We start from the raw sequence: 15,814 nt of genomic DNA on the forward strand, positions 1-15,814 counted from the left end.
AGGATTTTCTGAAAGGACATAATTAAATCTATGTTCAAAACAACAATTTCAACAACACAAAATAAAAATAAACTCAGCTGGATGGATGCTCTTCAAAGTTGTTCTCAGGAGTGCTCATCTAAAGGCTGATTTGGTGGGTTTAATTTTAATCTTCTACCCTGGAAGGGGAGGAGCAGGGACGGAGCTTGTCTGAAAAGACTCAAAGCCAAGGTGGAATGCAACAATTACCTAGAGTGATCTGCACACATTTTCTTAGACCTGCTGTGAGAAAGAGTAAGCTGGTGGAGAGAGGGATAGCACACACTCCTGAAATAAGAGGAGTAACAGGGCAAGTGATTATTGTCATACTCGATGCCCTAAAGTTGGTCTTCAAATTGATAAGGCACTGACCAAATCTTCCCCACACTACATACTTGAGATACCAGTGTAATGAAATTGCTTTCCAAAAGCTTAAAAGTTTGCATGCACAGATGTCTTTCATTGGAATCCTCTAACAAGAGAAAAGTAATTACTTTAGACACAAGCCATTTTTAAGGAAGCAAAACCAGAAATACTTAAATCATTTTGAAAAGGTTGACTTCACACAGAAAATAATTATCACCAATGTGATTAAATAACGATGTTTGTTAGAAAAAAACAGAATACTACTCTGGCTGTAAAATTATAAATTTACTATGTTTGAAAGAAATATAAAAGAAGAGAGAGAGAGAGAGAGAGAGAGAGAGAGAGAGAGAGAGAGAGAGAAAATAAAAGCAAACCCTAAAAGATCACTGAAGAAGTCAGACAAACCTCACCACTTGCTTTGTATCACCTATTCATGCAACAGCTGTACTACTGTTCCACGGGGACACAGTAAAAATTCATCTTCATTTTCAAAAAGGGATCCAATTATTTCAAAAGCCTTTGAAGCAGAGAATTTTTTAAAATTGATGATTATCTTCTGTTAAGCAACGCTGGTACCCCTTGTTTGCAGAAGAAGATAATATGGTGGTTTAAAAACTCGTTGTAAAGGAATGTGCCTCAAAAAAACAGGAAGGAAATCAATAGTGGATACATTCTTCTAAAAAGTTAATGGATTAAATCTACTATTATTGTCGATTTCTAATTAATATGATGTCCTATAGTTTTGTCTTCAGTAGTAAAGGCATATTTAACTTACAGATTTAACCTTAAAAAAGAAAAAAGAAAAAAGACTTCCGCTCAAATCACTTGGCCAGGTAAATTCTAGTAATCCTAAGAGAGCAATAGGCCGGGCTGCTCTTGGAGGGCCCTGGTTTCAACTAATACATAAGGTGTATACACTAGAGACCGTAAACATTTTTTCCTTCTATAACAGTGCACCTTGGGCTCCTTTATAAATCTTCTAGAAGAGGAATAAAGCCACTTACAGAAACTTTGCAGCTACAAACACCCTAGTTCTTGACATACAAAAAGACACAATACCAAGACAGTCCATACAGAAAGTAGTGCAATAGTCATATGGCATTTTCCACACAGGAAAACATTTGTCATTGAAGTACATGCCTGGGGAGTAAAAAATACTCAAACTCAAATTGCTTGGATCCCTTTTTGCAATGTTTACGCAAATAATGTCTACACAGTGAAGAAAATGTAATAGGAAGGTGTGTTTGACTGGTTCTTTTAATTCTTACAGTTTGGAGGTACGGTAAAAATAAAGCCTCTGAAAAAAATAAGCAGAACTCAAACAAAGAGGGAGCATGAGACCAAAAACAGTGCTCTTCGAGGTCAGCAGTTATTTTTATAGCTGTATTTTAAAAACTGTTATGTTACTTCTGCATGAAAAAAAGCTTCCATGTTCAAACAAACAGTTAAATAAGATGTGCCTCAAACTGTATTTTGGGTGGTATTATACTATTACACCAGGCTGGATAATATACCAATCATTATGTTTACCAAAAAGTAGCTTAAATTATAATGGAATTTCCAATGAGGTCTTCTTGACTTGGAGAGAAACAAATGAGCTTAATATTGGTGGAAATTTCAAGCTTTTGAGTCGCCACTTTACAAATTTATTAAGGGTAGGCCTTACAAGAGGAGAAAAATTTCACCTTCCCACTAATACACTGCCTAAATATTTAATATATTTTGGTAACACTTATTTTTCCTTGAATTATTATTAGGTCTCATTTGGTGAATTACAGATAAAAAATTCACCTACACTATTTTAATTCACTTCCTTCACTGATCTTTGCTTCAAATGCTAAATTCACCTTAAAAAGCAATGAGCAATCTTTTGAATGGACAAATTTGAAGACAAAAATAATGGTGACGTCCGCTGCACGGTTCAGTTTCAGTCAGTCAGAGGCCACAAATCTATATATGGACTTAGTCACCAAACCTGAACACTGTTCTCACGCTGCACAAGCAGCCTCATGTTTAGCGCTGAAAATATCAAACACATCTTCCAGTGGAGCTCTCTCTTTGGCAAAACTGTGGGCTGTCAGGCTCTGACTTCCAGGTGCATATCTCCACAGAAACTTATCTACTTTAGCTTATTTATGACAAACAGAAAACATAATAAAAAATCCACAGGGTTTTCATCCACAGTGTTTTTTAAAAAGCACATACACTGTTAAAAACACTTATTTCTGAAGAGAAATAAACAAGAAAATTAAAACAAAAGTCAGATGTGCAAGGTCTACAGAGTAATACTGCTATGCTGGTTATGCAGAGGGCCTCTTCTCAGCGCCCAGTGTGGGCTATGCTGGGAGATAAAATCACTAGCATAGCCCACATTTTGCCCTCTTCCAGCTCATGTCACTTTTCACAAAACCAGAAGTAATGGTATTACTAACTGTGCTATATGAGAAAGATATTTGAACTCTTAATATCCTTTCCAAACAGAACACTAAATTTAAAAACTAAGCACTCAGGGAAAGCTCTTCTACTTTCCAATGGAGAGATTTTTTAGCTAATTATTCTAATAAGCAATATTTTCTATTTAAGTTTCATGGATTCAAGGATGAAATACTTATGATTAAAAAAAAGCATAAAATTCTCCAAGAATACAATCTGAAAAATTTTATGTGAGGCCCAAAGTAATAGAAGTCTATCAGAAGTTACCAGTCAAAAAGCACTTCTTACTCTGGGCCACAGCCAAAATCCATGATGCCTCATGAGTTTGTAACATCCAACACACAGCCTTTTTTCAAGTGCCAGTTTTTTGTTAAAACTCTAAGGCATTTCACCTGCAAACATTTTTTGTAACTTAACATTTATTTCAAAAGTTAAATGCATTATTGCATTAAAGAGCTCTCACAAAACTGCTTGATCAACTACTGACAAAATACGGTTTCATTGTAAGGACCTATAGTAAGTTTTGAGAAAAATGTTTGTAATAAAGGAAGCTTAAGTAGGAAGGAAAGTTTTGATACTTAAAATTCCCAGCATCTCAGTCTTTCACCTTTTTCCCTTTGAAAATTATTTTGTATGCCTTATAATAAAATACATACATGCATACGTACATACGTCGACTCTCTTTTAAACAAATGTGATCCTGAATCTCATATTGATCAAAAATAATGAAAATGAATAACAAAAAAAATAACTGGCATTGTGCACATGAAACACTGTAAAGGAAACTATCCTGATAAAATATCAATACATCACCCTTGATGATAAAAATCACCTGTGAGTGATAGAAGGGGTAATCCAATTCACTTGAAAAATGTAGTTATTGTAAAATCTTCTTAGAAAAGTTTAGGTAGGGATTACAGTTCTCTACTAAGCAGATCTGTGGTCCAACAATGAACTCATATAGAAGGCCAAGCTTTAAACCCAGCTAAAAACAACCATGTTTTCTGGAGCCCACTTGAAAAAAGTGTCTGGCATATGAACACTCAGCCTTTATACCTCCTGCAGGAAATAATGTACCCCAAACAGTACTAAATTTCAGAAGTTTAGTGTTTTTAAAAATCTCCCCTCATCCAAAACAACCCCCCCCCCAAATCCCAAACAAACTCCAACAACTCACATTATTAACATTTCTAATTCCTACACTCTTGTTGTGAAAAAGCGAGTGAGGCTGCAGACTAATGGAAGCTCAAGCAAACCTTTTCGCTAGGCTGCTGGTAGAACCCTACTAAGCTGGAGTAGCTTTACACCTCACTTTAAACCCAGCTCCTAATGTAACCCATAAGAAATATGTTTTTCTTTTTAAAGTGTATCTAAAAAAAGGCGATTCTCCCCTCCAAAATTAGTACAAAGTTAAAAGAAATGCAAATTAGCTACGATCTATTCCAAGCACAGCACCGCCAGAAGATTCACACACACTATTTGGTGTTTCATGTTGGTTTTCCTTTCATTCTTTTAAGGCAGTGGTTTCCACAGGTCAGTTCAGAGATAAGAAGCATGGTCCATGGCAGTTTGTTTTGCAACTCCAATTTGTTCTCTGGGAATATCTCACTTCATTCCCTGAAATTAGTGCTTTTTTGGTTCAGAACTCCAGAGGCTGAGATGGAACCTCTGGGCTCTTCCTGGCACAGGATTGGTTTATAGCTGGCGCTCTTTCATCAGGTCCTTGCTTTCACTTAAGATAACAGTTCACCTTGTTTTTTATCAGGCTTTTACTCAAAAGTCATCAAGTTTGTAGGAACCTAAAAAATATAAGCATTACAAACTGACAGTATTTAAAAGGTGTTTTTCAAAGTTCTATTTCTTATATTTCCTTGTCATTCTAAGTAAGCCCAAATATTAAAATCTTTCTGACCTAAATATCTTTTTAAAAAAGGAATTTGATAGAAGGTACTGTAATTGTTTATGAATAATGAATAAAATACACTAGAACATTTTTGAGAGGAAGTCACTGAGATGAGTTAATACTTTTTCCAATAAATTGAAATCCGGGTGGGAAAAAGGGCAGAGACAGTATCTTTCTTGTCTAACACAGGGGAGCTCAGGAGATGTTTGCTGAGTGAATAAATGAATGAGGAAAGAGTAAGTATGGCCGTAGTAGTGTGAGATTCCACACAAAATGCTTGTCATCATTTATTTTTTCATTATCTGTATTACAATGAATTCCTACATGCAAATTTTAAAATGCAGCACAGATAATTTTATAACAAACATTACTAAGAATTTCTTTGTGAAATCATCATGAAAATGAGTATAAAAGAATAAAACTCATTGCTAGATAAACTCTTACCTGAAACTTTGTGACTCTGCAAAATCTATAGGTTATATAACAGTTTGCTGCTTATAGACTGGATCAAATTTAATTTGATTTCTTTTAAGTCTGAAATTCAACAATAATTCTTAGAAATATGAATATATTTTGTTTTTAAAAATTAATGAACCCTCTAGTCAAGGACTAAAGAGGGCTTCACCATGCTAAAAAAAAATGCTCTTAACTTTTACTACCAGTTTTCCAAAGTTGTGCTGGTAGAGAAATTCATGCATCAGTGGTCATTACTCTGTCCTTTAAAAGAGCTTAACAGTTCCCACACTTTAGCAACCTTTTTCTGAAAACCTGGGATACTAAAAAAAAAAAAAAGATTAATCTCTTATGTGTGTCAGCTTCTGAATGAAAAATTATTTGACAATATAATCATAACTGAACTATAAATACAACAGTACAAATCCAAGAGTGCTTAAATTAAAGTATAAATTCTCAGGGTCTGGTTCTAAGAAAACCAATATTTTAATAAAGTAACACTTTCATCTCCTCCTAAGTTGCCTGACTATGGTTTAAGGTGTTGTACCTGAGTTAGAGTCTTCTACTAAAAGTTTTCAAATTTCACAGCTTCTATTTATAAATTTGCTACTTCTCTGATTCTTCCAAGTATAGGAACAAACAAATTAAAAAAACCCCATTTATACACATCTGGTTGGCTTATTCAGTAGCAAAGTCCACTAAAATAATAAAAAGAAATTGAACCTCTATGCTGGTACGCATACCCTGTCTAGATTAATCTTGAAACTTGAGATTGAAAAGAAATGATACAGTACTTTAACCTACATTTAAAGAAAATGTACGGCATGGAGCTGAATCCTGAAAAACTTGGTTTAGGCAAAAGAAGGTTTGTTTCCTTCATTCTGTCCCAGACACTAACTTGACAGGGGCAAGAAAGTAATTTTTGCTCTATGGTATTTCATGTCCTTAAGGGACATTGTTAAGAATGGTACCAAATATTGCTATTAGTCTTTCATATATTTTTGAAATAAAAATTGTAAGAGAACAAGGCCCATTCCAACAATATTTAAGAAGAATGAATCTATAGGATGAAGACAGAGTTTGTGTCATCTCAGGTCCACGATTTTTTACTTGTTTGACCCTGTGTAGGTCATTTAGGATTTCCGAGCCTTAGTTTCTTCCTTTATCCAAAAAGGGATAATAACTTGGGTCCTGATAGCACACAGTGGAAAATACATTTATAACCTTTATAAACTTGTATAATGTATTATATTATTCAAAATTAGCTATTGATAACACTTACCATATACTTCTGTATTTCAGTACCTTAAGACAATAAAATTTTCAAATATATTCAACTGAAAACTGGCCTAAAAAAGTCTATGTTTATTTATGTCTGCCCTACCAATTCATGGTTCAACTTTAGATCTGCAACCGGGTTTGGGGAAAACACCACTATGGATTCATTCCCCTTTGTAGCTGAAAGCCTTTGAGTTAGACCATCTTTGTTTCAGTAAAAATAAAAACAAACAAAAAGTCCACATAGTTTTGGGTTTCACTGCAAGCACAGGAACCCGCATAAAATTGTCAATAGAACAAGTAAAGACAAATCAGAATAATTTTTGTTAAGGTGCCACCATATTTTTACCTCTCTAGAGTCTCCTTGCCTCCCACTACATTCTCCCAACAAGGGCTACAGTTCCCTGTTTTGAACACCTGAAGCTTGTTCCATCTTCAGGGTCTTTGTGCACTTACTCTTCCCTCCACCAGAACTTTGTTCCCCCTTATCTTCACATGGCCCTTCCTTCCTGTCATTCATGTCATTGTCATCTCCTTAGGGAGATCTTTGCTGTTCACTCTTATTTATTTAAAGTCTGTCTCTACTCCCATCACTCCGTATCATGTAATTCTATTTTGTTCATACGGTTTTTACTACTTGAAATTTTGTTATTTGTTCGCTTGTTTATTACCCATCTCCTCTCTAAAATGTGGACTTCATGTCTTGCTGACTGTGGTCAACAAGAAATAGAATATGAACAGTTTCCCTACTTCACTCCAAAAATGAGTCCACTTACTTCTCTTTGGAACTCTTTTAAATATATTCGCAATTTATGGACTATTTTGAGGGTTAAGAGAGATGCTTACCTGTTGTTTGTTACTTTGGCAGGCTGCACTCAAGTGCTTAAACCACAGCATTGCATTCATCCTACTGCCAGCTTGAAATTTGTATGAATTTCCTAAAATTATTAAAAACAAAGGGAAACAATAAAAATTGATGACAGTTCTCCGTTTAAGAATTCTATTTCTCTAACACCTGATTTTCCAATACATATAAAACGAAGAGTTCTCTGTGCTACATTCACGTGCTATCATTTATGCAGAAAGTCACTGTTTTGCTGTTTATGAATTGGAAAAGAAGTATTTTGCCTCCTTAAATGCTCTTTAAAGTATATTTAAATAAAATAATTGTTTGGGGCTTCCCTGGTGGCGCAGTGGTTAAGAATCCACCTGCCAATGCAGGAGACACGGGTTCGATCCCTGGTCTGGGAAGATCCCACATGCCGCGGAGCAACTAAGCCCATGTGCCGCAACTACTGAGCCTGCACTCTAGAGCCCACGAGCCACGACTACTGAAGCCCGTGTGCCTAGAGCCTGTGCTCCGCAGCAAGAGAAGCCTCCGCAATGAGAAGCCTGTGCACCGCAACGAAGAGTAGCCCCCGCTCACCGCAACTAGAGAAAGACCGCACGCAGCGAAGACCCAACGCAGCCAAAAAAAAAAAAAAAAAAATTGTTTGGCTTCTCTAGATTTGTATGAGTGGATGAGAGTGCAGAATATCACTTCTCAGCACTATTTAGATGATCTAAATATTAGTAGATGCTAATACTGAATTTTTATAGGCCAGAATGCTTTAACATGTTTAACACTTAAATATTAGCTATTTAATGTGATTAAGGATTAATCAGCTAACATCAATATAACCTATGCTTTTAGTTTTTAGTTAACATTTGTCAAAATTATTAGAAAAATTTCTAGGTCTAGTGAGGGCTTATGTGAAAAATCTGAGAAGGCAACTTTTTCTCTTTTAGAAAATTAGAAATTCATTTGTTTTATGTGTGTTGTAGGTATTTAGACCTTATGTTGACTCTAATTCAAAACTGACACATAATAAGGATATTTTATATGTTTATATGTATTAAGGTAATAAACTGAGAAAAGAAGAAAGGACTTATGTAGTACAGGTGCCCTAAGTTGAGCTTAATTCCCCTTTTTCACTGACCTGAGTTCTTTTTATCTCCCAATTCTTACTGAGTGCTACTCTTTCCTTTATAACTGAATTCAATGGCTCAAGAGCCTCATCTATATGCAGGCGTTATACAGCTCTTCTTTGAGATTTGCTCAAAGACTTTTTTTCACTTTCAGAGGCAACAGCTTTCTTCACCAAATGTTTAATTACTAAAATAACACTGTTTTGCTTGTTAAACACAGATGCAAACATTAGATCAACCTAAATAGCAGACGTATCTGATCAGCTGGCCACAGCTGCCATCTACCTACTCTCTCCTCCCTGAAAAAGACCATCAGTACAGACTTCATAAAAACCTTGTACTCTGAAACGGTTCTGTCAAACACACTAAGGAACTGATGGAAGACAAATAATTTGTTAACTGAACCCCATGAAAATGATCTTTTATAAATAATGAAGGCCTTTGGGATTGGCAGGGTGGAGGCTGGGGCTTTGAATTCAGAATGTTGAGTAGGAGCTCCTTACTCTGTAAGTCAACCTATTTCATCTAAAAACATAACATTTTGCTATTATTTTTTTCTGCACTAACTTTTTCTGCATATTTTCTTAAATTTTTACTTAAAGTACCACAATATCCTAAAAGCAGAATATCTGTGGATATGCATTCTAAATAAACACAAGTCAGAGTATAATTTTACAGTCAGTAAAAGGTAATATAACTTCATTTTAGTAGTAGTGAGCTGCTGAAGTGGAAGATTCTGGGCAGATATGAAAGAATTTTCTTTCTGGCTTCCTTTGTGGTGCTTATCAACAGCTGGCAGACTTTACGAAGGAAGAGCTGCACCCACATGAGGATCTGTTCTGATGACCACTGAGGTCTCCACAACTGGCACAGGCAGGGTGAGAAGGTATGATCTGATTCTACTACACAGCCCACCCTCCAACCTCTCTCATCCACTTTTAAAGTTTAAAGTTTTAAAGTTTTTAAAACTCCTATGGTCAATAGCCAACACTTTCACTCATAAATGTCTCTATACATTGTAAGCTAAGTATTATAATTAAAATTATACTTATTTGGAAAGTGGTTTGAGTCAAATTACCAATTAATTTAATTAAAAGTAATGGAATAAAAATCATTTAAAGGAAAACTTCTGCCACATTCAGAGCTTAAGAATAACAATTGATCTCAGAATATAAACGAAGGGGTACTGCATACTGTAAAGCTGAGATTTTAAAGTTAACAGTGGTCTATAGATTCTCGAATTCCCTCCTTCCTTTTCTGGTTATTAGCTCTCTAGGGATTATTTGGGTTTTTAATTTCAAGCTTATGCCCATGTAGCAAAGAAAATAAGCTTATTTAATAAGCTTATTAAATAACCAATTAATAGATATTGATATCTAAAAATATTGCTATCATTAGTATACATTACATTATGTGACACAAATATTTCCCAAGAGATTGAACTACACAAACAATGCCCCTAGTCGTGTATTCCAGTTAAACTATTGATAAATTTTGGCTTATCGAAAGTTGTGTACATGCAATACCTTAAGCCCTAGTTATTTTAATGATTCACCTTTCTCAGAGTCAGTCAGCAAGAAGAGATCTGGATGTTCCGGGTCATCAGCCATCATCACCATCCATCCTACTACAGACACGTTCTTATTTGATGTTGATTTGAACTGAGAGATAAAAAAAATAATTAATGGAAACAAAATTTATGGCTTATTCTATGTAAAAATTAACTGTTAGAGAGCATATTTTCAGTTTCTCCTAGAGAGAGACGAGATTTCATGCTGGTCAGGTCTGCTCCCGGTCTCTTACTACTAAATTCCATGTAGGCATGCCCTCTTCAGATAGTCTCTTATACTTTCCAGATCTTTCCCAGCTTCAAATCTTCATCAAAAGTTAACTATCCTAGCGTCCACTCCCAAAGACCATGATCTGTTAGTAGATCTGGTAAATGTTTCTGTATTGTTTTTTTTTTTGTTACTGTGCTACACCTCACCCCTTCGTTATAGGAAACACACTTCCATTTTAATAGAGGTGTTATCTCCACACACACACCCTTTACTGAATGTAACTGACATATAACATTGTATAAGTTTAAGGTGTACCAATGTAATAGGGGTGTTATCTTAAACCTGATAACCTGATGATTTAATGAATCAGCACCGCCATCACAATTCTTAATAATATATTCTTGCCTGTATTTCTCAAAAAGAAGGTATTCTTAGCATGCTTCTTACTTGTCTAGTTATTCTATTTTTTATAAAGTTACATTTTAGTAATGGAAAAAAAAGGGCTGTTATAAAAGCAAGAAGTTTAAGTTAATCCTACTCATGAACATAAATGAAAATATGTTAAATAAAATATTGGCAAACTGAATCTAGCAGTGTATAAAAAAGCTGGTACATGATGGCCAAACTGGATTTATCCCAGGAATATGAGGGTGATTTAATGTTAGAAATCAATGACTGCAACTAAGTTCGGTTTATTTCATGAAAGCAAGCTTAGTTCAACTTTAGATAAATTATTAAAATAAATCACTGTATTAACATTAAAAGAAAAAAGTATGATCAACTCAGTTGATGTAAAATAAAACCATTTGCTAAAATATAATGCATATCTATGTGACTTGGAATGGAACAGAATTTCCTAATTCAATAAGGAGTACCTACCAAACAAACAACAACAAACCCCCCACAAAACCCGAACAAAACAAAGCAGGAAAGAAAAAAACAAAACAAAACAAAACCCAAAACAAAACCCTGCAACGCATGCTCAAGGGTAAAATGCTAAAAACACTTCAAAATCAGTTTTAAGACAAGGATGCCCACCATTGCTACTTCCATCCAACACTGAATTGGAAGACCTAGTCAGCACACTAAGATAACAGGAAAGAAATAAAAGGTATAAGGGTGAGGAAGAAATAAAACTGCCATTACTCACAGATGATATTATCTACACGGAAAATCCACCAAGTTAATAAGAAAGATCAGCAAGGATGCTTGGAAAAGATCAATATAAAAGTCAACTGCGGGCTTCCCTGGTGCAGTGGTTGAGAGTCTGCCTGCCGATGCAGGGGACACGGGTTCGTGCCCCGGTCCGGGAAAATCCCACATGCCGCGGAGCGGCTGGGCCTGTGAGCCATGGCCGCTGAGCCTGCGCGTCCGGAGCCTGTGCTCCGCAACGGGAGAGGCTGCAACAGTGAGAGGCCCGCGTACCGCAAAAAAAAAAAAAAAAAAGTCAACTGCAATTTTATACACTAGAATTATAAAAGTCACTTATAGGAAAGGTACCTAGTAATATATGTAACAAAAGACATACAGGAAAGTGTAACAGTTAAAAGACTTTCAAGAAGACCTAAATCAACAGAGAAAAACCATGAGATGAAGAAAAAGGTTCAATGTTGTAAAGATGTCAATTCTCCCTAAATTGGTCTACAGATTCAGTGTCATTTCAATAAAAATTCCAGTAGGGTTTTATGTGGAACTTGAGAAGCTGATTCTAAAACTTACATGTAAGAGCAAAGGATCAGAAATAGCCAAGACACTCCTGAAGAATTAGGCTGGACTTGCCTTGCTACACAAGACTTATAAATCTACAGTAACTGAGACCATGAGCTACTGAGACAAGGACAGACTGACAGGGCGATGGAAGTCTAGAAAGCAATCTGTGCACATAGATGCAAACTCAAACGATAAGAGTGGGCTCTGCAGATCAGTGAAGTAAGAATGGACTGTTCAATAGATGGTGCCAGGAAAATTTCTCATCCGTGCAGAAAAATCAAAATGAATGCCTATTTCATAACACATTTCACACACACACCCCTCTGACTCCAGGTGGATCAATGATTTTAAAGCAAATTGCAAAACTTTAAATCTATTAGTAGAAATTATAGGAGAATATCTTGAAGATCTCCGGTTAGAGAAGTATTTTACTTTAAAAACATGACTCAGAAACTGTTATGCATAAAGGAAAGGATAAATTTTATTACTTTAAAATTAAGAACTATTCACTAAAAACATCACAAAGAGAGTAAAAAAAAAACAAATCAAACAAATTGGAAGAAGATATTAGTAACACATAACTGCTAATAGATCAGTATCCAGAGTATATAAGGAACCTTTACCAATTAGTAAGAAAACACGCTATCCAATAAGCAAAAGATTTATCCAGGCATTTTAGAGAAGAAACATGAATGACCAACAACATGAAAAAAACTTCAAACTCATTAATAATCTGGGGTGTGTACATTAAAATCACAAGGTACCATTTCATATTTACTAGGTTAGCCAAAATTAAAAAGCCTGACAACAAGTATGGTGAGGGTGTGGAACAATGAAAAACCTCATTATGCTGTTGGTGAGTACGTAAATCAATTTGGCATTTTCTTGTAAAGTTGAACGTTTGCCTTCCTTGGTATATAATCTAGAGAACATATGCACAAAAATATTCATAGTAGCTTTGTTAGATACAGCAATAACCTGGAAAGCATCCAAATATCCATCAGTAGAATGATGAATAAATTATGGCAGATTCATAACGTGGAAGACTATTCAAGTGTGAAAAGGAATAAAGGACAGCTATATGCATCAACAGTGATGAATCTCATCAACAATATATTAAGCAACAAATGGACTGCTTAAAATTATATATGTGAATCCATTCAGGTACAGTTCAAAAATGAGATAATGTGTTAAGGAAACATATATAGTAAAATCCTGAACAAAAACAAGGCAGTGATGAACATGAAATTTAGGACAGTGATAGGCTGTGGGTGTGGCTGATAAGGAAGGAAGAGGATGCTATCTGGGAAGTCTTGGACGGTTCTGGTAATGCTCTGTCTTCTTATGCTGCGTGGAGTTATAGAGGTGTTCATTTTATTTATTATTCTTTAAAATGTACATGTATACTATATATCTTTGCATGTATATGTTTCACATTTTAAAGAAATGGGGAAAAGAAGGAACACATCACATTATTTGTAACAACATGGGTACTACAAAAATGAAAGCCAAAGGGATTAGGAAGTTTTAATACTATGGAGAATCAAATTGGCAATACTACAGAACAGCTGATTTCACAGCTAATAATTTATGTCAAAGCAGATAGCATGATTTTCTAATATTCTTTTCCTAGCCCCCAAAACATCTGCATCAATTGCTTCTTTTTTCAATTAAAAAAAAAGTAATTCAAACAGTATAAGCCCCTTTACATAGAGTACAAATGCCCTCAACCACCAGCTGAATCTCATCCCACTCCCCAGAATTCATCATCCTTTGGGGTGTAGCCATCTGGACCTTTCTCTATGCATTACACCAAAGACTGACTTTTCTGTTGCTGTTGGTTTTTATATACAAATGGGGGTATACTTACTCTGACTTGTGGTTTTTACCTATCAGTATTTCCTTAATAATAAGTATTTTCAGTGTTTGCAGATTTCTGATACTATAAATATTCCAGGAATATTCTTCTATAGATATCTGTGCACTTGTTCAAGGATTTCCATAGGACAGACTTTCAGATAAAGAATCGCTGGTTATTAAGTTATATACTGACTAGAATTGTCCACCACAAAAACAATACCAATTTAAATTTCCACCAACTGTCTATGTTTCCCTACATCCTGGCTAGTGTTATATTATCAATCATTAAAATTTCTGCCTAATGGCCAAAAAAATGGGCATCTTCTTTAATCTGTGTTTTTGATACCTAGTGAGGTTCATCACCTTTTCATGTTTATTAACCATTTATATTTCACCTTCTTTATCTCCCTATTCCATTTTTCTACTGTTGTTTTATTCTTACTGAGTTGTGGAAGGTCTTTATATAGGTTACAGATTTCTTTTTCAGGTGTAGCCTTGGTTTTTAAATTTTAACTTATCAAACAGTATTTATTCACTCATTACTATGCAGAGATAGGCTCAAACATATCTGCAAAAAATTTTTTTAAATGAATACACTTCAATTAAAAATAATTTTACAGTGAATGTTTTCACCTTAAAACATTCAAAAATATAGACATAATAAAACCATAGTCCCCCTCCTTTCTTCCCAGTTATTCTCTCTTCCCAAGTCTGCTCTGCTCCTCACAGGCAAAAACATTCATACTTTAGAGAGCAATAAAACATAGAGGTGTAGGCTTCCAGATTTCCTCCTCCCACATTTATTTATATACATATGAACAGGTATACTTTCATTAGTGACACTTTTTCCTCCTCCAGCTTTTAATTTTGAAAAGGTTCAAACTACAGAGAAGTTGAAACAATGCTACAATGATTACCCATATATCTACATTTTTCATTTGCTTGATCTCTTTGAACATTTAAATGTAAGCTGCACACATAACATTGGACTCTAAATATTTCGACATGTATCTCCTAAGAATATATTACTATATAACCACAATGTAACATATTCAAGAAATTTAACAGTCACAATCATATAAAGTCCATATTACAATTTCTTTGATTGTCCTAATTATGAGCTTTATAGCTTAAAAAGACTTCCTCCAAGATTAAACCAAGGTACATACATTGCATTTAGCTGTCAAGACTCTTTAGTTTCTCTTAATCTAGAACAGTCCTTCTGTCCCCCTACCCTATTCCATCTGCCAAATTTTGGTCTTAAGAATCCAAGCCAGTTGTCTTATAGGAATGTTCCACAATGTGGATTTAATTGTTTCTTCATGATTAAATTCAGGTTAAATTTTTGGCAAGAACACTACATAGATGGTGCTGTGTTTATATAAAAGATTTTAATCTCTTATCTATTGCTTATGTACAGCTAATATTTTCTTCCAATTTGTATTTTAACTGTTTGAAAATGATTAAAATTTTTTTTCCTTCATTGCTTCTAGTTCTGTGCCCTATCTTTTCTATCCTAAAATTGATACTAAATATAAACATGGACTTGTCTCTATACTCTATTTTGTTCTTATAATTTTCTTTAATCTTAACAGTTTAAATTAGAAAAGATGAGGAATACAGTCCATTTCCTCGGCACTCAGTTGGGCTCCCTTCACAGCCCACTATGCTCTAATTTCTAAACATTTCATATGCATTATTTATCACTTCATATAATTAAAAGCCCAAACTAGCATATTATTATTCTCTATGTATAAGTACCAATGCCAAACACAAAAAGATATTTAACATATGTATTAGAGGACAAATTCAGTTATTTAATCAATTCTCTAATTTGGCTTCTTTCTAATTAAAGTTAGGAAAAAACAAAAAAAAATTTACCTTATACATTTTACTTCTTTATCATAGTCAACTTCTTTATAATAAGTGAAATCCAGCCAAGTCTCTGGAAGTGGCTAAGTGAACAGTTAACTATATCTGAAGATGACAATTTAATTTAGCTATATCACCCTTTTTTTCCCCCCTCCTTTGAGTACAGCAGTAC

At 34.7% G+C, this 15,814-nt stretch overlaps 1 protein-coding gene across 4 annotated transcripts in view; it reads right to left on the reverse strand.

Annotated features, from left to right (window-relative positions):
* Positions 1-3,969: 3,969 nt before the first annotated feature.
* RALGPS2 (Ral GEF with PH domain and SH3 binding motif 2) overlaps positions 3,970-15,814 on the reverse strand; it is a 164,700-nt gene continuing 152,855 nt past the window's right edge. For all 4 annotated transcript variants that reach the window (XM_060132625.1, XM_060132614.1, XM_060132594.1 and 1 more), the window contains 3 exons: positions 9,975-10,080; positions 7,298-7,389; positions 3,970-4,616 (listed from right to left, as the gene is read on the reverse strand). In XM_060132625.1, coding sequence (XP_059988608.1) covers positions 4,587-4,616; positions 7,298-7,389; positions 9,975-10,080 — 228 coding nt within the window. In that variant the 3' untranslated portion in view covers positions 3,970-4,586. The remainder of the gene's footprint in view (positions 4,617-7,297; positions 7,390-9,974; positions 10,081-15,814) is intronic.

Source organism: Lagenorhynchus albirostris, chromosome 2, assembly GCF_949774975.1.
Source record: "Lagenorhynchus albirostris chromosome 2, mLagAlb1.1, whole genome shotgun sequence".
NCBI lineage: Eukaryota > Metazoa > Chordata > Mammalia > Artiodactyla > Delphinidae > Lagenorhynchus > Lagenorhynchus albirostris.